This window comes from Heterocephalus glaber, unplaced genomic scaffold, assembly GCF_053883595.1.
Source record: "Heterocephalus glaber isolate CG9 unplaced genomic scaffold, H.glaber_assembly_v1.0 deba00001613, whole genome shotgun sequence".
In the NCBI taxonomy this organism is placed as follows: domain Eukaryota; kingdom Metazoa; phylum Chordata; class Mammalia; order Rodentia; family Bathyergidae; genus Heterocephalus; species Heterocephalus glaber.
The window spans coordinates 33086388-33109673 of record NW_028258384.1 but is presented as its reverse complement, the minus strand read 5'-3'; the positions used below and the strand labels follow the sequence as shown (position 1 = coordinate 33109673).

Here is a 23286-nt window from a genome sequence, read left to right as displayed (position 1 = left end):
AGGAGATGCTCTGTTCCAGAGGAACAAGAACTCATTGATGAAGATCTATACTTAACCAAAGCTAAAAAACAGTTAAGTATATATGAGATGGTGTTCTATATCATATAATAGAGGAGCCTAACACATTGTGATAAGGCAGGGAAGTTTGGGGGAAAGGGATAATTTGGGAAGGTTCTCAGTGATTTCTCACCTCACCCTGCTAATTCTGTATTCCTTTCGGCCATCCTGAATGTCTCAACTTGTGATTATCTTTAATATCCCCCCCCCCTTTTCTTTCTCTCTGGGGTAGGAATAACATTTGAAAATTCTCTTCCGTAGCATAGTTCAGGAAGGCAACCTCAGTTACTCAGTGAGGCTCACACTGTTTCTAATTTTGAATGAACATTATAACCTAGATCTACAATTGGTAATCCATTTCATAGAGATGTTTCATGAGTGAATTCAATAGTGCTTTTATCTTCTAGAGATCAAACTGTTGAGAAGAAGATGCCTATGGAAAATGAGACCTACCAGGTGAGAGACAGTGTTCCTCTTCCTTTTCTCACATGAAATTTTCCACAACAGAATAGGGTGAAGGTTACAGTCTTGAAAGCTGCATAAAAAGCCAGGTGTGTTTGGTGCATGCCTGTAATTCCAGCACTCGGGAGGCAGAGGCAGGAGGATCCCCTCAAGTTCGAGGGTAGCCTGGGCTACATGGTGAGTTCAGGGCCAGCCTGAACTACAAAACGAGAACCTGTCTCAAAAAAAAAAAGCTGCATAGAAATAACAAACCATTTCTTCTCATGGTCTTTTCTTTTTATTGGATCTTTGGGTTGTGTTGATCTGCTGCTGTTACTGATGTTCAGATCACCTGAAATAGAAGACTCAAATCATTTGTTTCCCAGATTTGGATTCAGTACTGAATTTAGGCAGTGGAAGTGTCACATTCAGTGTCACAGTATATCCAGGATTGTCTTCCATCCTCATACAGACTGTTCCTGTTGAGTGTCTGGTTTTCCTGTCTCTTTTCTTCCAGGATTCAGGGATGATTCCTTCCTCTTTTCTCTTGGGAAGAAGGGTTGGTTCTTTTTGCCCCTTCCTGATCCCTGCTTTCAGGCTGGCTGGCTTTGTAAAGACTGCTGTTTTGAATTTTCAGGAGCACTGTCTCCCGGACATGGTTGCCCAGCTCCGGACGCTGAAGGGTGCAATAAGGTTGGCCGTCCTTTTAGGGACACTCCTCTCCTGACAGCCACCATAGCACCCATATGTCTTCCCTACTCAACCTTGCCTTTCTGCATGATTTTCCTTTTGACCCTCTTTCCCAGAAAGATCTGCTAGTCGCATGTTAGATTCACATTTCCCGCACTCAGGGTAGGTCAGACTGGTGAGGATAGAGGCAATTTAATACTAATTCTTCTTCTGATATCCTGCCAAAACCCAGGCATATGAGGAATGAAGTTTCATACCCTGATGTCTTAGCTTAATGGTCTTATGTAGAGATTGGGAGATTATCTAGGACTGCCCTGTCCTCATTCAGTTTACCTCCCTTCATATTCCTTTACCTTAATTATTCATACTATCTTCATAAGTTGGCTCTCCCACAGATCCCAGATGCATGTTTCTGTGTGTGCACTGTGAATATATGTTGTCTCTTGCATGCATTTCTCCCTAACCAGCGCAGACACTTGCTGCATTGCTTTTTCTCTTTACCCCTACCCTCATTACAGATCTCAGAAAGAATGAAATCCTAGCCTTCCACTGGGTCAAAAGAGAGAAACAGACAGTGATAAGGGGCCTAGGTTTATGTTGTGGATGGGACAGGTCTAGGAGCCAGTAAGTGAGTGGGGGGAGGTCTGTTGGTGGCTAGCTGATAAGGTTAATAACTGAATGTGCCTGGGTTCGGTGTTCTAGTGTACATTATTCCACACTGTTTGTTTTTGTGTAGGAAACAGTTTCTTTTTATTTGGCCAAGCATTCTTTCCCAGCTTCAGAAGGATTGACTCAACCTTTGGTATTTGGTTTGAATTTAGGATGTTTATGAATCATTTTTTTCTTTGCTAGGTACTCAGTAATCTACCAAAGATTCCTACTGTTCAAGATATGGCTGGACTGAATGACAAGACAATTGGATATGAGGGAATGAATGCCCCTAGCCTGCTTCCATGTGTTGGAGAAGAAAGCCAGTCACCTTCTCTTCAACTTAAGCCTCTGGATTCCAGTGTTTTTCAGTTTTCCAGGTGACTAAGAAAAATAGTGTGTTGTTGATAGTAAGACTCAGGATCTGCTTTCCTGTTCAGTGAGTTGGTATATCTTACCATGTTTATATTCTTCTGAAGGCCTAGCATGGAATTTATAAGGAGAAAAACACTTTTGGGTCAATAGAATTCTGTTGTATATACTCTAAATTTTTCCATGTTACAGCTGCTATGTCAAGTCTATGTATTTTGAAGTGATCATTTGCTGAGACTCTTCTATGTGTTATGTATTGACATTATGTTGGGAATTGTACAAGTGAAATGAGTGTGATAACTTTGAAAAACATAAAGTGCTATTAAATAAGGTAATGGTATATAGATGAGCATTGGTCATTTCCTTCAGTTTGTGGATATTGAGTCCTTTGGGGCCTTATATGCTTAGTAAATGTTGGCTGTGTATAAAAATAACTATTAGAAATCTATGCTATTAGGTTAGCCTTACATTGTTCATTATTTCCTGGAGAAAATACTTAGGAAAGTTTCATCTTGGGCTACACTTGTTCATCTTCTAGGACCTCATCAATGTCATTTTGTTAATCCTTATTACAAGAAGGAAAATAACTATTCATTTTCTTAAATACTATATAAGGAGTATTTGAAGCACTGAAAGACATGGTTTCCATGATAATTAACTCAGTAAACCTAATTATGACTGCTTAGTTTCTCTTGTACTGTTTTTCTCACTCTTGTACAGGCAAGCCAAAGGGCAAGCACAGAATTACTCTCTTAAAAGTCAAAATTTATACAGTCATCAATACTGTGACTTTATAGTGGGTGTGAACTTGGTAGTGACTTTTTTCAGTTTGGGTGTCTTCTTAATATATTGTAGGATAAAAGCAATAGAATATATCATAGGATAAAATGAATCCTGGCTTTTCTTCACCCCCAGTGTTACTGATTCATTTCCCCTTTGTTGCTTCTTAGGTGGATCTTTTCAGCCTCTCATCTAGATAAACATCTGCACAGGTGTGCAAGTCCCTTATTCATTGATTCTTCTACAATTAAGCTTTGTAGATAATGGAGGAACCTCAAGACCCCTTGAACATGAGCAGTCTCAAGAGGAAATAAGCTTTTTGGAGCAAAACTGATAAAACTCTTTAAAGAGTCAAATGAGAATCTGTACGAAAGCATCTAGATCAGTGTCTTGGAATATAGTAGGTACTAAATAAGGAATGGTTGAATTTGAGTCATATTGAAGAAACAATTTCTAAGATTAAATTTTTTTAGAAAAAAAAGGTTAAAAAAATATAGTACAGCCTTAGTCTCAGAAGTTTGAGCTCAATTTTACCCTATACCCACCTATACTTTTTAAATTCCCATTGTAGGTTTGGAAGGGTACACAGTAAGTACTCTATTTGAAGCACATTGTTACCTCTGTACCTTGGTCTTCTGAAGATATTCATATCATTGCTTTTGAGTCTTTCCCTACTATGACCATATTTCCTTTTCCCAATATTTGTTTTTTTGTAACTGTAGTGGATTTTGGTAACCTTAATAGGATTACAAATGCTAATTTTTTGCATTATACCATGTATTTTATGAGTGCAGTACTGCAGTACATCCATTGGGCGGCATACTTCATCAGTCTTTGTTGGGATTTTTATATGCGTCTGTATGGAATGCTATATCCAGAGTGAGGTTCTGGCTGTAGAAGGCAGGTAAAGTACTTTGACCATTCGTGTATAATTTTAATTTATTGAGAATAAGATTCTTTCAAAAGAAAGAAATATGTGATACCTCATGCCTCTCATACAATGCAAGGTATGTGTTGTATAAGTTAGTAAATAATAATTGTATCATTTCAAGCTACCTGTTATAAGGGGTTTCAAATTGATTAGAGAATCAGGTACTGGGGAGAGCCTGCCATTTAAGGAAAAAAGACAGAAATACTCACAATTTTAATAAAATATACAAGGTTCTGATATAATATTGTTAATGGAATAATAGGTTTATCAAAAATTGCAAAGGTCTCCATTGTTAACAAAAGCTTAAAACTGATAAGAGTCCTTGAGTCATGTAGTTCAGTTTACTAACTCTAGATAAAATAAAGCCTAGATTTTTCAAGAGAACTTTAAGAAAGTTGTAGTGAATACGTTAAGAAGTTCTCCAGAGGTGTCATTAGAAATAACTTTATAAGTTTCCAAAATCTAATAAAGGGAGAAGAAGACCTGCAATAAATATGTTTAGCCAGAATGTAAGAGGGGAAGAGGGGGGCCGGGGATTTAGCTCAGTGGTTTCACCGCCTGCTGTGCAAGTGCAAGGACCTGAGTTCGATCCCCGGTACCAAAAAAAAGAGGGGAAGAGAGCTTATTTCTATTAAAGTAAATAACTCCTTTCTGTTCATTTATTCACCTTATATTTGAGTGTTTTCTGTATGAAAAGTATTCTTCAGGGTAATGATAGGATTTAAGATGACAGAGCTTAGAGTAGTCAGTTTTATATGTAAATATAAATTATTATAAGGTAATATAGCAAATATAGAAATATTAATTCAAGAAATCTACTAAAGTACTCTCAGGAAAAACAGTGAGAGTCAATAGCATTTAAACCGTGATTTCCTTCTACTCCTCTCCAGACTCTGCTTTACAGAAACTACTCAAGGACTAATCCAAGTACTTGGGTGTGATCAAGAAGATGAGGGCTCCTTCTTCCCTTTCTTCCCTGCCTAGAGCTGTGGTTTCACCTGGAAAGGATAAGCTTCTGACTTTTTTCATCTCCCCCAGCTCTGTTTTGCACAAGCTTTATTACAGGTAGACCCAAAATGACTGAGTATCTCTTCTCCTATTCAGCTTTCTTTTCTCCCACTTGCAGGGTAGAGGTATTCACCCAAGCACAGCAAACTAGGCCCCATTACTCTGCCCCAAGCTTGTGCATATATCACAAGTTCATGTAGGAAGGGGGAAACCCCAAAACCACCCTAGCACCCATTCATAAAAAAGTGATTTTACTCTGGAAGAAGTAAGCCACTGTCTCTATATCTTGCACAGTGTTGTAGAGTTTCTTGGACAGAAAGGCAGGCCTCAAGGATGAAGCTCTATCTGAAACAAACTTGACTTTATGTGGAACAAAACATGGGGAATCCCATGCCTAAAGGCACTGTCAAACATAAGCAGTCATGGTAGAGGTTAACTAAGAAGCACTCATAACTCCATGATACAGCAAAATGACCACATAATAAGTTTGGTAATAGAATCAGGGAAAGACAGTTAAGACCTCTCCTGTAAGCTAAGTCAGTCCTGGGTTTCAGGCAGGCTCTGAAGGCTGTGCATAAACACAAGTTAGCACCCATTAAGAAGTAGAGCAGGAGATAAGGTAGACTCAAAATCAGGACCCAAGCTGTACACAAATAAGGACAGGAACCTCATTGTCATAGGAGTTTAAGCCCTACTGCTGACCAACCACTGATTAAACAATACATTGATCCAGGGGCAAGTCCTAGGAAACCAAGCTTAAAAATAAAATCACACAAAACCCTGGAAAACTGTAAGGTAGTATACACACTCAAGACTGTGATCTCTCACAGTAACTAAAGAGGGAAAAATCAACTATTAGTACCTGGCTGAAAGTGGCACAGAAACATAAACTCAAATTTTGATAGCCTCCAAGCCACACACACTTCCAGTAACAAAGGCTAAGAATCTATGTGGCTAAAGGAGCTTAAGCACAACCTTCGGCCAACAAGTGGTCTGTGCTGAGCCAGGGATGAAACCTAGGTTGCCAGGCAAAAGAACAAAATCAATTTTAAAAATGAGCAAAAACCTTAGAGGCTGCATACTGAAGGGAAAATAGACTTCATGGAGTAAATTCAGCCAAGTCACTGAGTTAAAAACCAACCAAACAGTAAAGATATCAACCCCCCAGAGTGAGGAGAAATCAGTGTCTAGTATTACTATATTGTATTATCTAAAATAACTAGTTGTCAAAAAAAATGAGACAGCCAAAGAACAGGAAAATATAACCTATACATAGGAGGGAAACACAATAGAAAATGGGTTTCCAAAGACTGAGATGTTGGATTTAGCAGACAAAGACTTCAAAGTAGCCATTAAAAATATGTTCAAAACACTAACAAGTTCAAGAAAACCTCTTATTATTTGAAGTATGTGTGTGTGGCTTTGGAGGCTACTATCAAAATTCAAGGAATATGTCTAAACAAAGAAAGTAGGACAGTGTCTCATCAAGTACAGACTAATAAAGGAACAGAAATTATTTTTTAGAAAGAGAATGAAATGGAAATTCTGGTACAGAATTTTCCAGAATTGTATGGAAAATACAATAAGGTGACATTTTCTCTATAGAGACTCAACAGCACTTTAGTGTTGGAAGAAGAAAGGATCAGGAATGTGAAGATAAATCAGTTACAGGTTATATAATCAGAAGAACAAAGAAAAAAATGAAGAAAAATGAAAACAGCCACCATTTTGCATAATAGTACATGGAGAAGAAAGAAAAAGAGGTAGAAGAATATTTTTTTAAATGGCTAAAAACTTCCAAAACCTACACATTCAATCTCAATAAATTCAAAATAGGATAAATGCAAAGAGAGTCATGATGCCAGATACATCATAGTGAAAATACTGAAAACCAAAGGTGAAAAGAAAATCTCTAAAGCTGAGTGAGAAAATGATTTGTCATGTACACAACTCTAATAAGATCAACAGCTGATTTCTCACCAAAAACAATAGAAACCAGAAGGCAGTGGGATGCTGCTATAGTTTAGGTATTGTTTGTCCCCACCAAAACTCATGTTTCTATTTAATTGCCAACCTAACAGTATTAAGAGGTGGTAGGACCTTGAAGAGGTGATTGGGGTCATGGAGGCTCTGCCTTCATGAAGTGATTAATGTAATTGGCATTAGAATGGATTAGTTGCTGTGAGAGTAAGTTGTTATAAAGTGATTTCAGCTTTCTCTTGCTTCTTTCACCATGTGATCTCTTCGCACATTTCTACTTGCTTTTCCATTTTTTGCCATGAGACCCTTACCAAAAGCCAACAAGATGTAACTATCTGATCTTTGAACCCTCTAGAAACAGGAGCCAAAAGAAACCTCTTTCCTTTATAAGTTATGCAACCTTAAGTGTTCTGTTATAGCAATGGAAAACTGACAAAAATGACATAAAAGTACTAGGATAAAGGATTGTCAACCAAGAATCTTAATTGCAGTAAAACTATCTTTGGAAAGTTGAAACTACCTACTACTACTTTCCAGCTACCTTTGGAAAGGTGAAATAAATATATTCTCAGATAAGGAAAAGCTAAAGAAATTTGTTGCTAGCAGACCTCCCTTACAAAAAGTACTAGAGGGAGTTCTTCAGGGTAAAAGCAGGTAATGCCAGATAGTAATCTGAATTTATATTAAAAAAGAATGCTGATAAAGGTAGCTAATTAATTATAAGGGGCAGCATAATAGCATATTTCTTCCTCTTTCCATTCAGCCAATTTGAAGAAAAAATTACATAAAACAATATATATTTATTTGTGATTATATATATGTATATCATTTTTTCATTGGACTTATATATAAAGATAAAATATTTGACAGTAACAGAACAAAGGAGGTAGGTGGGAGCAAACCTATATTGGTGAAAGAAAATGATAGTAGATAGTGACTCAGACACATAGTCAAAAATGAATAAAACAGAAAAATGGTAAAAAGAAGGCAAATAAAACAAGCTCTACAAATATGTACTTACTATGGTTTCTTCTCTTAGCTGGCTCAGAAGGTATAACATTGTATAAAATACTAATTGTAGCAATACATTTTTAGATTTCTAAATGTTATACTAGAAAATGTCCACATAACATAGAAAGTAACAGAAAAGGAGGAACAAAAGAACAATGTATGACCCACAATAGACAACAAAAAGCTAAATAGCAGATATAAATTCTACCAGATTAGTAATAACATTAAATGTGACTGCATTAAACAATCCAATCAAAAGAGAGATATTGTCAGATTAGATTTTCTTTAAATATCCAAATAGATTGTCTACTCAGGAGACACACTTGAGATTCAAAGATACAAACAGTTGGAAAATAAAATGGTAGTTATTGATCAAACAGCAAGTACAGTATAAGAGAAGTAGAGTAGTTGTGCTAATAGACAAAATATGCTTTAAAACAATAAAAAGTTACTAGATATAGAGCTACTTCATAGTGATAAGGTTCATTAGAAAGATGTAATAACAGAGCATTAAGCCAGGCATTGTGGTGCACACCTATAAGCCCAGTACTCTGGAAGGCTGAAGTAGGAGGATCACCATGAGTTTGAGGCTAGCCTGGGCTACACAGTGAGTTTGAGGCCAGCCTGAACTACATGGTGAGACCTTGTCTCAAAAAACCAAAACAAAACAAAAAAAGCACTAAACCCAGTCAAGCATGAGGAAGGAAATAATAAAGATTAGAATAGAGATGAAATAGAGACTAAAAACAATAGAGAAAATCAGTGAAACCAAAAGTTGGCTCTTTGAAAAGTATAATAAAAATTAAGAAAATAATTTAATTTATAATACCTTCAAAAATATTTATAAATAAACATAAAAGAAATGTAAACACAAACACTAAAAACTACAAAATATTTTTGAATGACATTAAAGAAAACCTAAATAAACAAAGATATTTCTTGTTTGTGGCTCAGAAGTTTTAATAGTGTTAAGTTGACAGTATTTCCAAAATGACCTACAAATTCAATGTAGTCCTTATCAAAATTCCAGCTGGCTCTTCTGGTTAATCAACAACCTCACCCTTAAATGCATATGGAAATTCTAGTGATGTGGAATCATCAGAACTATCTTGAAAGACAGAAGAAAGTTGGAAGAGTCACACTTTCCTATTGTATTTTACAGTAAAGCTATAGTAATCAAGACAGGTTGGTCTCATACAAGGTTAGATATATACATCAATGGAAAGGTAAAAAATACACCCTCACATTTATGATCATTGGATTTCTATCAAAGGTATCATGGCAATTCAGAGGGAAAAAGAATAGTCTTTTGACCACATAGTGCCAGAGCAACTGGATATCTGCAAGCAAGAAAATGAAATTGGATCCCTACTTCACACTATACACAAAACTTACTCAGGACTGGGGATTTAGCTCAGTGGTTTCGCCACCTGTCCCGCAAGCGCAAGGACACAAGTTTGTTCCCCAGTACCAAAAAAAAAAAAAAAAAACTTACTCAAAATGGCTCACAGTTCTAAATTTAGGACCTAAATTTTAAAAATCTTAGGAGAGGGCAGGGGATTTAGCTCAGTGGTTTCACTGCCTGCTGCACAAGCGCAAGGACCCGAGTTTGAACCCCGGTACCAAAAAAAGAAAAAAATCTTAGGAGAAAACATGAAAGTCTTTTCAACCTTGGATTAGATTGTAGTTTCTTAGATATGACACCAAAAGCTCAAGAGACAATGAAAAAATAGTTAAATTGGCCTACATAAATATTTAAAACTTTTCAGCTGTAAGGTCATTATCAAGAAAGTGAAAAGAATGGGAAAACAACTTTGGAAATAATTTCTGATGATGGATTAGAATCCAGACTAGATAAAACTACTATAATTCACTAATAAGACAAATAGTCCACTTAAAACTGGGCAAAAGATCCCTGTAGATAGTTCTCTTTAGAACACATGCAAATGATCAATAGACAAATGAAAAGATGCTCAACATCACAAGCCTTCGAGGAATTGCAAATCAAAGCCACAATGAGCTGCTACTCCACACTCACTAAAATGACTATAATTTTAAAAATGGCCAATAGCAAGTGTTGGTGAGGTTGTGGCAAAATTGGAACTGTCATATATTGATGGTATAAATGCAAAATGTTGCAGCTGCTTTGAAGAAGTCTGGCATTTCTCCAAAATATTAAAAATACAGTTACTGGGCCAGGGATTTAGCTCAGTGGTTCCGGCGCCTGCCTTGCAAGCTCAAGGTCCCGAGTTCGATCCCCGGTACCAAAACAAACAAAAATACAGTTACTATATGACCCAATAATTCCACTCCTAAGTACATACCTATGAAAACTGGAAACATATAGTTGCATATAAGCATCTACTGTACATACATTTTCATAGCAGCATTATTTACAGTAGCCTAGAAGTAGAAGGAACCCAAATGTCTATCAACTGGTAAACTGATAAATACAAAATGTGGATTATCCATACGATGAAATATTACTCAGCTATACAAAGAGATTTTAGTCAACTTTTTCTTACTGTAATGAAATACCTGAGGCTAGGTAATTTTATAATGAAAATAGATTTATTTAACTCACTTCTAAAGGCTGTACATCCAAATGGCATAGCATTAGCTCTGATGAAGTCTTTTTTTCTGATAGAGTCCTGAAGTGGTACAGAGTATCACATGGGAAGAGACAGAGAGTGTGCATGTGTATCTACATCTATATCCTCTCGTCTTGGTCTCTCTCCTCTCTCTCTCTCTCTCTCTTATATAGCCATCAGTATTCAATCACTGGGGGTCTGCCTTGATGACCTTACTTAATCCTAATCACCTCCAAAATGTCCTTACCTCTAAACACTATGGTTGAGCCGGATGTGGTACACGCCTATAACCCCAGCACTTGGGTGGTTAAGATAGGATCACCGCAAATTTGAGGCCAACCTGGGCTACATGGTGAGTTTAAGACTAGTGTGAACGACATAGCAAGACCTTGTCTCAAAAAGCAAAACAAAAACAATAAATATAATCACCATGGTTGAATTTAGTTTTCACTCTTACTATCTCATGATGGGGATTAAATTTCAATATACAAACCTTCAAGGAACACACTCAAACCATATCAACACCATGACAGCAGTAAAATGCTACAACATGAATAAACCTTAAAAACAAAAAAGCCAGGTATGTTGGTGCATACCTTAGTCCCAGCTACTCAGAAGGGTGAGGTAAAGATCACTTAAGTCTGTAAGTCCAAGGTAGCCTGGGCAATGTGGTGAGACTTGTCTCAAAAAAATCCAGGGCCGGGCATTTAGCTCAGTGGTTTCGCCGCCTGTTACGCAAGCGCAAGGACCTGAGTTCAATCCCCGGTACCAAAAAGAAAAAAATCCAATATATTGTATCATTCCATTTGAAATGCCTAGAGGTTTACCTATTTGAGATACATCAGACAGATATTAGATCAATGAGAGAGTGGTAGGAAGTTTCTTAGAATGATCTAAATTTTCTAAGCTTAGATTATGGTGATGTCATATAACTGTGAATATAGTAAAGCAACTGAATTGCACATTTTAATTGTGTAAATTTATGGCATTTATATCTCAATAAAGATGTTTAAAGGTATTTTATATAGAAGGAGAACATATATACCATAAAGGACCCATGTTTTTTGGCCCTTATTGCTTATCATAGTGCCCTAAACATAGAAAACATGGAAATGGATGCATGAAAAATAAAATATCCTAATTTGAATATAGTGTTCTCTGTCTTAGTGAAATACTAAGCTGATAGTGGTCAAATATAGAAATATTTCAGAAAGCACTTTGAAGGAGCAGAAGCACAGTAGAACTATATTTTTGTCAGAAAATGTGAAATACTTAAAGACAAAATAACTAAAAATGTACCTATAAAGTAACAGTGGAGAATTATGACAAAAAGAAGAGAGAAAAGTGTGTAGTTGGAGAATAATTCCTATCATATAAACCCCCTAACTTTTACTCAATAAGTGAATGCAGGTTTGGTATGAGAATCAATTCCTAGAGAGAAAAGGTAGACTTTCAGGAGAAATATAGAACCAATAGGTAAAATCCATTTATTCTTTCATTCAGAAGTAGCATTTTAGCTTGATTTAGACATGCAGTGTTAGAGAGAAGGCCATTTCAGTCAAAAGGAGCAACATGAGAAATAGAGCATTCAGTTTGGTGTTTGTAAAGGGAGTAATAGAATATAAAGTTAGGGTTATGTCCCAGCTCTACCGTGTACTGTCTTTAAAAAGTTACTTAACCTCTTCCTCAGCATTCTTTTAAAAGAATTGAGTTACCTTATCTCAGGGTTATTGGTAGAATTAGATAAGCTGATACATGTTAAGCACTTACCACACTGGTGCAGAGTAAATGCTCAATAGTGTTTCTTGTGTTTTGGCATAGAAAGGCTCAAATACCAGGCTAAGACATTTGAGCTTTCATTTTGTGGAAAGCACCAAATAAAGGTTCCAAATAGAGGAGTAGCATAATCAGACCAGTGAATAATCTGGAGACAGAGAAGGGAAGACCAGAGACCAGACAAAGCCTTTGTGGTAGTCCTGGAGAGATATTGAAAAATTTAACTGGAGTACTGATAATGTATAAGCCATGCATAAAACTAAAAATTACCGACAGTTTGGTGGTGTTAACACAAGTAGGAAACTGGAGAAGGAACAAGGTTGAAGGTAAAATTTGAGATAACAGTTGGTTTTCCAGGAAGAACTGTGCGGTAGGCAGTTGGAAATTCAATACTGGAGGTGAGGACTTGGGAGAATGTGGGAGTTACTACCCAGAGGTGGTAGCCAAGAGGTAGTATAGGATTACTGAAAAGGAGAAGATAGTTAAGAACAGAACCCTTACAGGTGGGAAAATAAAGATAAAGCAAATAATATGATTTGATTGCCTTTCATAAAACTTTGTTGTTGCTCTCTAGTATTATATATACCTTTTCTTCTTTCTTGCCAACTGATTATTTTACTATCTTCCTTAGTACCACTGCTAAATGAACCATCTGTAGTGCCCTTACGATATGTTTAAAGAGGGATATATTTGTTTTCACACAGCCTCTAAATCCTTTTGCTTTTCCTATAAGGCTATCACAATAGGATCTATTGAAAAGCAGCCCAGTTTTATTCCTGAAGAATGTATAGGGCATTATAAAAAGCTAAGGTTTGAGATGTTTTGTGGATGTTCACAGAAATTACAGAGATATACACAAACTTTAGGTACTACGAGGTAACTAATAACATGCCTGATTCTCATTGCAAGTTCAAAAGTTGATTTTTACCTTGAAATCTCTTGGTTATACAGAGAGAAAGAACAGAATAGTTAAAAGAATAACAATGGGGTTCTCATCCTGATGATATATGATATGAAATTGCCTATAGATTTCCCAGTTGTTTTGTTAGTTCTTTTAACCATTAGTGCTTATAGCAGCCAGACATAGAAGGTGATTTGAGGGCCAGGGATTTAGCTCAGTGGTTTTGCCACCTGCCTGCCTTGCAAGCCCAAGGTCCTGAGTTCAATCCCTGGTACCAAAAAAAAAATGTTGGGCGGGGGGACATAGAAGGTGATTTGAGGCTATCCTCCTAGGCTTCTCTGAAGAACTGAGGGAGTGTCTATTTATGCCTGACAGAGGGGAGTTCTTTTTCACAATGGGAAAATGATTTAAATTGGCTAATTCACTTTCTTTGTTTCTGACTGGTGTTTTAATTAACTTTTACAAGTGAATAATGGGCAATAGCCATAATCCAGTTGGCTGGCAAATGAACTGTACTGTGTTCTATTGCAATATAAAAAATGTGTATAAGCCTTTTATAATGGAAAGGTTTTGTGACACTTTAAAATTAACAAGGTGGCTTTATTCTCTGCATACACCACAAGGCTTTTTATGATCTTTTCATTCTGTTCTTGTGTTAGGGGATGTTGGAGATATATCTATGTCTATATCTATATATAGATATAGACATAGATATATAGATATAGATATATATGTAGTTTGTTTGTTTGTCTTCCTTTACTTGTATTTAAGAAACTTCCAAGTGAAGCTGTTTTCAAATATACTTTTAGAATTTTAACCAAGGTCAGCCTAGTCTTGTTGTATCTAGATACTGACCCTTAAAAACTTTCAAATACACTTCTCCCTGAACAATAGTTTGCTAACTTAGCCAGTTGTATAAATGAAAAGGTTGAAGCTTGGCAAATAAATATGTGTACTATTCTGTTTTTGTTTACTATAATGAAATATATGAAAATAGGTAACCTTATAAAGAAAAGACGCTTTTTTAGGTCACTGTTCTAGAGATTGAAAGACATGGCACTGGTATTAGCTTGGCTCTGATAAAGGTCTTATGAGGGTGGGATCATTATGAAAGGAGTATGTATGAGAGAAAAAGATCATGTTGCCAGACAGGAAGCCAAGAGTGTGACTCAGGAGTCAGGGTCCCTCTTTTATAACATTTTATTCTCATGAGAAATAACTGAGGGACCCATGAAAACTACTTTGATCCCTTCAGCTGACAGTACTGACAATGATGTAACAACCTTCCACTAGGCTACACCTCGTAAAGGTTCCATACCGTCTTTTAACATTGCCACACTAGGGACATAGCTTCTAACACTGAACCCTTGGAGCACAAGCTACATCTAAACCATAGAAGTTATATTTAGAACTTTAAATGATCCATAACACTTAGAGGTGTTTTGAGGGGAGAGTTGTTTGTTCTGTTTTGGTTTGGTTTTTTTTGGTACCGGCAATCGAACTCAGGTCCTTGCAATTGCGCAGCAGGCGGCGAACCCAGTGAGCTAAATCCCCAGCTAAAATACAGCCACTTTTTTTTTTGTACCAGGGATCGAACTCACAACCTTGTGCTTGTGAGGCAGGCACAGTGCCACTGAGCTAAATCCCCGGCCTGTTTTGTTTTGTTTTTGAGACAAGATCTCTCTATGTACTCCAGGCTGGCCTTGAACTCACTGTATAGCCCAGGCTGGCCTCAAACTTGTGGTGATTCTCCTGCATTAGCCTCCCGAGGGCTGGGATTACAGGTGTGTGCCACCATGCTCAGCTTGGCACCTAAAGACATTTTTAATGTGGAGAATTTGAGGAGGGGCTCCATAGGATAATATACTTGTGACAACTTACAGTTTAATTTCCTCTTGCAGTAAGTACAAACGGATCCTTGGTGAAGAACCTGTGGAAAAACGAAAAAGGCTCCAGAATGAGATGACTGCATCTCCTATAGATTATTCCATGCATGGCTCTTACAGGAGGGTAGAGGCAGTTGTTGCCTACCCAGAAAGGGAGAATAGCTATGATAAATCCAGTTCTGAGAGAAGTACACCGCCATATCTTTTCCCAGAATACCCAGAAGCAAGCAAGAATACAGGACACAATAGGGAAGTTTCAGTTCTATGTCCAGGGGCCCAAGACCAATGCCAGGGGTCCCTGCTTCCAGAAGAATTAGAAGATCAGATGCCAAGATTGGTAGCAGAAGAATCTAACAGAAGTAGCACATGCATAAACAAAGAAGATGTGAACAAGGGACCATTTGTAGCTGTTGTTGGTGTTGCAAAAGATGTTACAGATTCAGGAGCTCCCATTCAGCTAATCCCTTTTAACAGAGAGGAGCTTGCTGAGAGAAGAAAAGCAGTTGAATCCTGGAACCCAGTGCCTTATTCTTCTGTGGCCTCTGCCACAATTTCTGCAGTAGCCATTGGAGAGAAACGACGAGGCCGCAAGGAGACTAGAGGTCATAATACACCAAAGATGAATAACCAAAGCGAGCTCGAAGAATTGAAGAGAACTACAGAAAAATTGGAACGTGTTTTGGCTGAAAGGAATTTGTTCCAGCAAAAGGTTTGGGCAACACAGTATCACTAGGAATAAGAGATTTTTATAATCAAGGGACTTGGGGTGTTCGTGCTTTGGTGATTTCATGTTCTGAGGTCTTTAAACAGAATACAGGTATGTCTTTGAATTATTCTGTGGTATGTCTCAGACTGAGTGAACTCTTATGGGTTTCCTTTCCACATTTGATTGAAAAGGGATTTCCATAAGTAGAGGAGTACAAGTATGCATAATGGAATTACAGGATAAATAGAGTAAAGATAATTTTTAGCCCTTTCTTCACCTTTTAGTAGTATGTAGGGTCACTGAATTTCTATTTCTTGAACTGCAGGTGGAGGAACTAGAACAGGAGAAGAATCACTGGCATTCTGAATTCAAGAAGGTTCAACATGAATTGGTAACCTATAGTACTCAAGAGACAGAGGGCTTGTACTGGAGCAGGAAACACATGGGTTATCGCCAAGCTGAATTCCAGATTCTGAAAGCTGAGCTAGAAAGAACCAAAGAGGAAAAGCAAGAGTTAAAAGAGAAACTGAAGGAGACACAGACACACCTGGAAGTGCTACAGAAGACTCAGGTCTCCTACCGGACCCCAGAGGGAGATGACCTAGAAAGGTTAATTACTAGGGTTTAGTTATCAGCTTGTGAGTGCAAATGGGAAGCATCCCTTAAGACCCCCAGTTACTGGCCATAGAAAATAAGGAAGCCTTAATTCATAGGCCACCAAGATTGAGTAATTACTTAGAAAGATGCAGCCTGTTGCCCTGTACTTGGTGGCATTGTGCTTTCTTCTTTGTTTCTAGATAATGGAAACTTAATTTTTGAGAAATATAGGCCCATTTTAAAGGGGCTTCATTTTATTTTGTTAGCTAATGACTTCATGTCATCTCTTCTGCTCCCTCACTCCATCATACAGGGCTTTGGCAAAGCTTACCCGGCTACGTATCTACGTCAGCTATCTTCTGACTTCTGTCCTCCCTCACTTGGAACTTCGTGAGATCGGGTATGACTCAGAACAAGTGGATGGGATCCTGTACACAGTGCTGGAGGCAAATCACATACTGGATTGAGCGTACTATATAAATTCTTCTCTTTCACTTCTCTTTTCAGTCTATGTACTAATGTGCTTATTTCTACCCTTCTTTATTCTCTTTCCCCTCCCTTCTCCCTCTCTTCCTCTCCTCCTGTTGTCTCCTTTCCTCCTCCCTCTTCCTCTCTCTCTCTCTCCCCTTCTCCCCCCTACCCTTATACCTTACATAGAGAATCTGAGTAAATCTTGGCTCTTAATCATTCTGCTTCTTACTAAGTTTTGGTATGGAGAAAGAAGCCACTTAAATAGACTTTCAAGAGTCAAGGAACAGAAAACCAATAGTCACCAAACTAGGTGACCAGAAAGCTTTAATTTTTCAAGACCTAGATATTTGTCCTATTTCATATCCTTTCTGAAGTGGTTCATATCCATTTAGGTTTAATCAGTCAGCAAATATTGGGTCCAGTATAACTGGTATTTGGGAATGAGCTAAGAAATATAATTCAGAGTTTCAGCTTGCCAAGGATTTAATACTCTGGTTGGAAACACAAGACACACCAAATTAACTAACTATACACAGAAGTGAGTGATAGAAACAGGACAGTGAATCTAGAGAAGAAGTCCAAGGAAGGTATCACACTAGAAATGGGACCTAATCTAAGCTTTAAAGAATAAGCATGACCACACTATTAATAATGGTTGTTCCTTAGGTGGTAGAACTATGGTTGATATTTTTCTTTTTTTCTTCCTGCCTTTTTCAAATTTTCTATAATAAACTTGTTATTCAACTTAGATTTGAAAAATAAATTGTTTTTAAAAAGGACAAGTAGGCTTGGATTTGGGTATCAGATGACACTTGTGAAATTATAAAATAATATTCTCTTTATAATTTATGTTAAACTTAGTATTACCTTTAGAAGAACAACATAAGCAAAGGCATGGAAAAACCTAGAATGTGAAAAATGTGTTTGGTAGGAATGGTGGGTTAATGTGAAGGGAAATAATGTTAAATCATAACCCACCTACCTACCTTCTGTGGGATTTGCATTTTAATAAGAGATTCTTGAAAACAAACCTTCAAGGCTCAAAATTTTTAAATATGTATCACCAGACTGTGGAATTACAGTGGGGCAATATTTTAGAGTAGAGAGATCTATCTGCTGTCCCTCAGAATGTGCCTACTTACTCCAGGCTATCCTGAGTGAGGGATAGATTTTATAGTATTAGAAATAGTCAAACTCATACTCTCATAAAAGGAGACATTTTATTAATTCATTGCTTTATTGTATTTATAGAGCAATACTCTCCAAAGAGTTCAAGGTACTCCTCAAAGGACACTAAACAATGAACACATAAAAATATATCAACAGTGAAATATAAGTTACAGGATAGAAATAATAAAAGGAAGGTGGGACTCAAGCTGTGGCAAAAAGATTAGTCCAGAGAAAATGCTTTGGATACTCATTGTGTTTCTCCTCTGCAGAGTTTTTTGAGTAGACTTTCCCAAACATCTTTTACCTTCTTTTAAAGGAAATCTCATCTATGATGAGACTACAAAGAATAAGGAGAGACTAGAGCCAAGCTTTACCCTTCGAATGACTTAAAGATATCCCCAGCCCCTACCAATCTACGATGCCTCAACTCCAGCTTGCCACATGATTAACTTTCATGTTAGACATTTGGATCATGATAGTCAAAGGTCTCAGTTGTCTAAATTGTAAATATTACTGAGGGAAGGGTAGCACATCCAGCCATTTTCTCAGTGATTGTTCATCAGATAGGGGCTAGGAGGGTGTGGGATTTTGCACAGATAGTGTGGTAGAGAAAAAAATTCAGAGCATCGAAGGTTCAGCCTGTAGAATGAGCTTTAAAAAGAAAAATAAGCAAAAATGTAATTCATCTTTACTAGTGCTTATTGTTAGCCCACTCCCTGCTCATGTTCTATCAACCCATGGTCTTGACCCCACATTGCTTTTTCCGGCAACAGTTAGCTATGTGAGTCTGTTTACTTCAATACCAGAGCTACTGGATTGTTACCTGTTTACTCTGAAACTATACCAGCATGAGGTAGTAAATACCACTGTGGAGAGATTCATAAGTGTCCCCCAGCCTTACCAGAGTTCATGATCTGGTATGGAGGCAAAGATACTGGGAAGAAAGAAGTAAGTGCCTTCTCCTGGCTTTTCCATTAAGTTAGCATGATTGTAATTCTCCTTTCAGATGTTCCTCACATTTGCCTTTTAACTTTGTTTCCTTGGTCAAAACGTAGACCCTTATTACCTCATGCCTTGTTAATTGAAATAGACTTAAATGGCCTACTTTGTATCCTATTCTCACTCCTCAATTTTCCCTGCTCAGTATCGCTAAATGGCTTTTACCAGCTTTTTCAAGTCATGCCTCAGCTCAAAGATTTGCTAGTGCTCTTAGTTATCCACCAAATGCAATACAAATTCCTTAGCAATGGTTCTTAAAGCCCTTCAAGATCTGGCTTCAGGTACCTCTCTTCCAACATTCCAACATTCCAAACACACTATATTCCATCTAATGTGAACTCTTTCAGTTTCTGAACATGTCTTAAGATTTTCTCCTCCATAGTTGCTAGTCCTTTCCCTTTGTTCTCCCTTGTCATTTTTTCTTTGGATCAAATGTCAGGTTTTGTTTTGTTTTGTTTTGTTTGCAAATTACTCTCATTAACCCACCTAGGCATGACATTTCTCTTTGAATATTTAAGTTTTATATCATTTATAATGTCTTGTATCAAACTTTCTTGTCCTGTCTTCCCCATTCGAAAGTTCCAGATTCAGATATTCAACTACCCACTTGAGATTTATACTTACACATCTCACAAAAACTTCAAATAAAACATGTTAAAAATAAACGGTAACATGCCCTAGGACTCTTCCTCTCATATAATTTTCCTCATCTGAGAAAATGGCACCTCCTCCCACCAACTTGCTTCAGCTGGAAACCTGGGAATCATACTTAATTTTCTTCTTTTTTTTCATCTCCCTTATCCACTCTGTCAACAAATCTGTTAGTTGCATTTTCAAAGTACAATATATCTTGAATCTATTCATTTTTACCAGAGTTGCTTTAGTCCAAATTGCTACGATCTCCCATGGATTATAACTACTTCTAACTGAAGACTTTGTGTCCACTCCTGTTCCCACAATAGCATTATCACTAGAGACATTGTGATTTTTTTGAAAAGTACAAATCAGATCTTGTGATTCTCCTGTTTAAAGCCATTAAATAATTTCTTATTGAACTTAGAATAAAATCCCAACCCTGCAATGACCTACAAGACTGTCTACTTACACTTTGTCTCATGAGTCCTTTCATCATAGACTTTTCCCCCGGCTCAGTGAAATGTCTCAAGCTCTTACCTCAGATCCTTTACCCATACTCTTCTTTCTCCTGGGACATACTTTATCCATACTGCTCCTTCTCTTGGAATGCTTCTATTTCTAGCTTTGGCATGGCTAGTTGTTCCTCATCCTTTGGGTGTTGGCATATCACTTCCTCAGACAGACCTTCCCTTTTTATTCTATCCTATTCTCTCAGGGTTTCCTGTTTTGTTTTATTTTTTTCAATTCACTGCACATCTCACAATTTATGTACAGTATTTGGTCACATACCTTTGATTCATTCAACAAATGCTTATTGGTTACCTACTCTGTGTAGTGTGATATCCAGAAGCAAACACAACACACAGTTCCTGACTGCCTTCCTCAATAATAAGTTCCATGAGGGGAAGGTCCATGCCTGCTTTTGCCAATCCTGTATCCTATCACTTATCATAGTACCCAGGACATAGTAATCAATTAATGATTGTCAATGAATGAGTTAATGATCAGAACAGTTTCATTTATATTTACATCTCCCTCAAGGATCTAAAACAGTGCTCCATTCATACAAATGGTTGGATAAATGCAATATGAATGAAACACATAATCCTGGATATTAAACTCTGAAAAATGAAATACTGAGATGGTAAGTGCTACAGGTTATGGGGGCCTGGGGCAGCCCTTGTGAGTGGCCTAGTGTTTCTCTTTAGCTAATCTTTGGTGTGAATAATTTGAAGGGCTGCCAGGAAGAAAAGGAATATGGGTGTTTACCCCAAACATTCTGAATATTATCAAAAGGAGGCTCCCTAGCATGCAAGTTTTAAGTACTGAGAACTATAGAACATAACCTGGAGAAGGTTGTAGAGACCAGGCTTTGAGAGAACTAGAAAGAGAAAAACAATTCTGAGAAGGCTTCTGTTCACTTTGTTTGAGAGTGGTGATATTTTATTTCAAGTGCAGAAAGAAGAGCTATCTGCAAGCAAAGAACAGACAGACAGAACAAGTCTCAAGTAAAGTTCCAGGCAAATGTTAGGAGGTCAGCACATACTTGTTGGATGAACAAATGAGCAACTAGAAAAGGACTAGACTGGGGCCGGGGATTTAGCTCAGTGGTTTCGCCGCCTGCTGCCCAAGCGCAAGGAGCCAAGTTCGATCCCCGGTACCAAAAAAAAGCACTAGACCAGAAACCTCATGACACCAGGGAACAGGACCATGCTCACTCATGGTCAGTGTTTGTAAATTATCTAAGCTAACAACTTAGAGACAGGGGCTTAATTGGCAGCTTCTTAGTTCCCAGTGTCACCAGAGTGTGTCTGAGAAGCTCCCTGAAGCTGAAATAAGGAACCTAACCCACCCTTTTGTAGAGTAAGTTTGAAGGTTCTCTGACTCCCAGGGCAGAAAAAGAATTTTCAGGATGTGTCAGTAAGAGGCACAGGAAGGTTTTATTAAGCAGAGATTTTCACACACACTCAAGAGTGGAGTATGGGCACTCAGAGAAATGAGACACACTAAAGTTTGGAACTGGAAATATTTATGTGGTTTTGGTGGTGGAAATCTGCAGAATTTGCTAGGCGTGGTGGCGCACACCTGTAATCCCAGTACACAGGAGGCTGAGGCTGGAGGATTGCTGTGAGTTTGAGGCCAGCCCGGGCTACACAGTGAGTTCAAAGATAGCTTCAACTACATAGTGAAACCCTGTCTCAAAAAAAAAAAAAAAAAAAAATCTGGAATTTGATAATATATAGTCTTGGTCTGAGGGAGGGATGGCCTATCCATAGTAAGGTAATGGTCTATTCATAGGGGAATTTACAGGTAAAAAGGTGGTCTGTTCACATGTGAAAGAGGACAATTTGCAAGTAAAAAGGAAATAGCCAAATCATTTGCAGGCCAAAGGGAATTGCCCAAGATTATTCTGTTCTGAGAGAAGAGCAAAAATTAAACTGAACTTGTGCCCTGAAGCTGCAGTTTTCATTTTTAAAATTACAATTTTCCTTGTCTGCCTAGTTTTTATTTATTCTATCTCACCAAGGGCAATTTCACATAGAGTGTCTTTCAGAATTCTGTGCATAAGTTAGAACCCTTCTCTGTAGTGCTATATTAGGAATGAAGTGTAAAACTCTGCTCAAGAATTCTGGGTGTGAGCCCAGGCTAAACCAAGTATAATACCAAAAGGATGATTTATGCCTGACATAATGGCACATGTATGTAATCCCAGCATTTAGGAGGCTGGGGCAAGAGGATTGCCATGAGTTTCAGGCCAGCCTGGGCTATGTAGTTCAAAGCCTCCCTGAACTACATAGTGAGACCCTGTGTCAAAAACAAAAACAAAAAAACCCCTAAATATATAAATAATAAATAACATAGGTCACCAAATATATTTTTTGGAACATGGATGACTTATGCTTAATGCCAAGGACAGCCCTAACTCATGATTTATATTACGTGGAGAAGACCTTCAAAAACCATATATTCTTGCTAGGTGTGGTGGCACATGCCTCCAATCCCAGCACTGGGAGGCTGAGGCAAGAAGATCATTTCAAGTTCAAGGCCAGCCTGGGCTACATAATGAGTTCAAGGCCAGTGTAAACTACATAGCTGTTATAAAGAATCCACTTGTCAACAAAAGACAGGCTCTTTGCTGTGAGAAAAAGAAAAGTTTATTCCATTGAACAGAGCCTAGAAATCAGGAGATTTTAGCAGCTAGCTGGGAAAAGCCTGAGTTTAGAGTTTATCACATCCACGTGTGGATGGGCTGACAATGGGTGAGAGATAGTGGCAGCTAGATGGGAGAGATTTCATCTCTGAGAGGATGGGCTAACACAAGGGGAGAAAGATATTAGCAATTAACTGGGAAAGGAATTAGGCTTATATAGGTATTGAAGGGACTAAGGAATCTGGGGTGACGTATTTATGACTTAGCTGCCCAAGGATGGTCTGGACATATATGTATACAATTACTGGACTTTTCGGCGTCAGAGTGTTGAAAGCCATATTTTTTAGTCCATTTGCCTCATTGAACTGGGAAGCTGCTGGTATTTGTTAAAAGCAGCCTGTTTATTTTTTCTGTTGATTAAGGGCAGGCCTGACAATAGCAAGATCCTGTCTCAAAAAAACAAAACAAAACAAAAAACCACACA

The 23286-nt window shown here is 37.7% G+C and overlaps 1 protein-coding gene across 6 annotated transcripts in view; it reads left to right on the top strand.

Annotated features, from left to right (window-relative positions):
* Morc4 (MORC family CW-type zinc finger 4) overlaps positions 1–23286 on the top strand; it is a 102690-nt gene that overhangs the window by 41562 nt on the left and 37842 nt on the right. For 3 of the 6 annotated variants that reach the window (XM_021241574.2, XM_087196718.1, XM_087196719.1), the window contains exons 8-14: positions 3–71; positions 465–513; positions 2041–2216; positions 3159–3200; positions 15088–15781; positions 16104–16387; positions 16689–16775. In XM_021241574.2, the coding sequence (XP_021097233.2) occupies positions 3–71; positions 465–513; positions 2041–2216; positions 3159–3200; positions 15088–15781; positions 16104–16387; positions 16689–16775 (1401 nt within the window). Of the gene's footprint in view, positions 1–2; positions 72–464; positions 514–2040; positions 2217–3158; positions 3201–15087; positions 15782–16103; positions 16388–16688; positions 19681–23286 lie in introns of those variants that run through there. The other 3 variants (XM_087196720.1, XM_087196717.1, XM_021241570.1) reach the window with 3 other exon arrangements.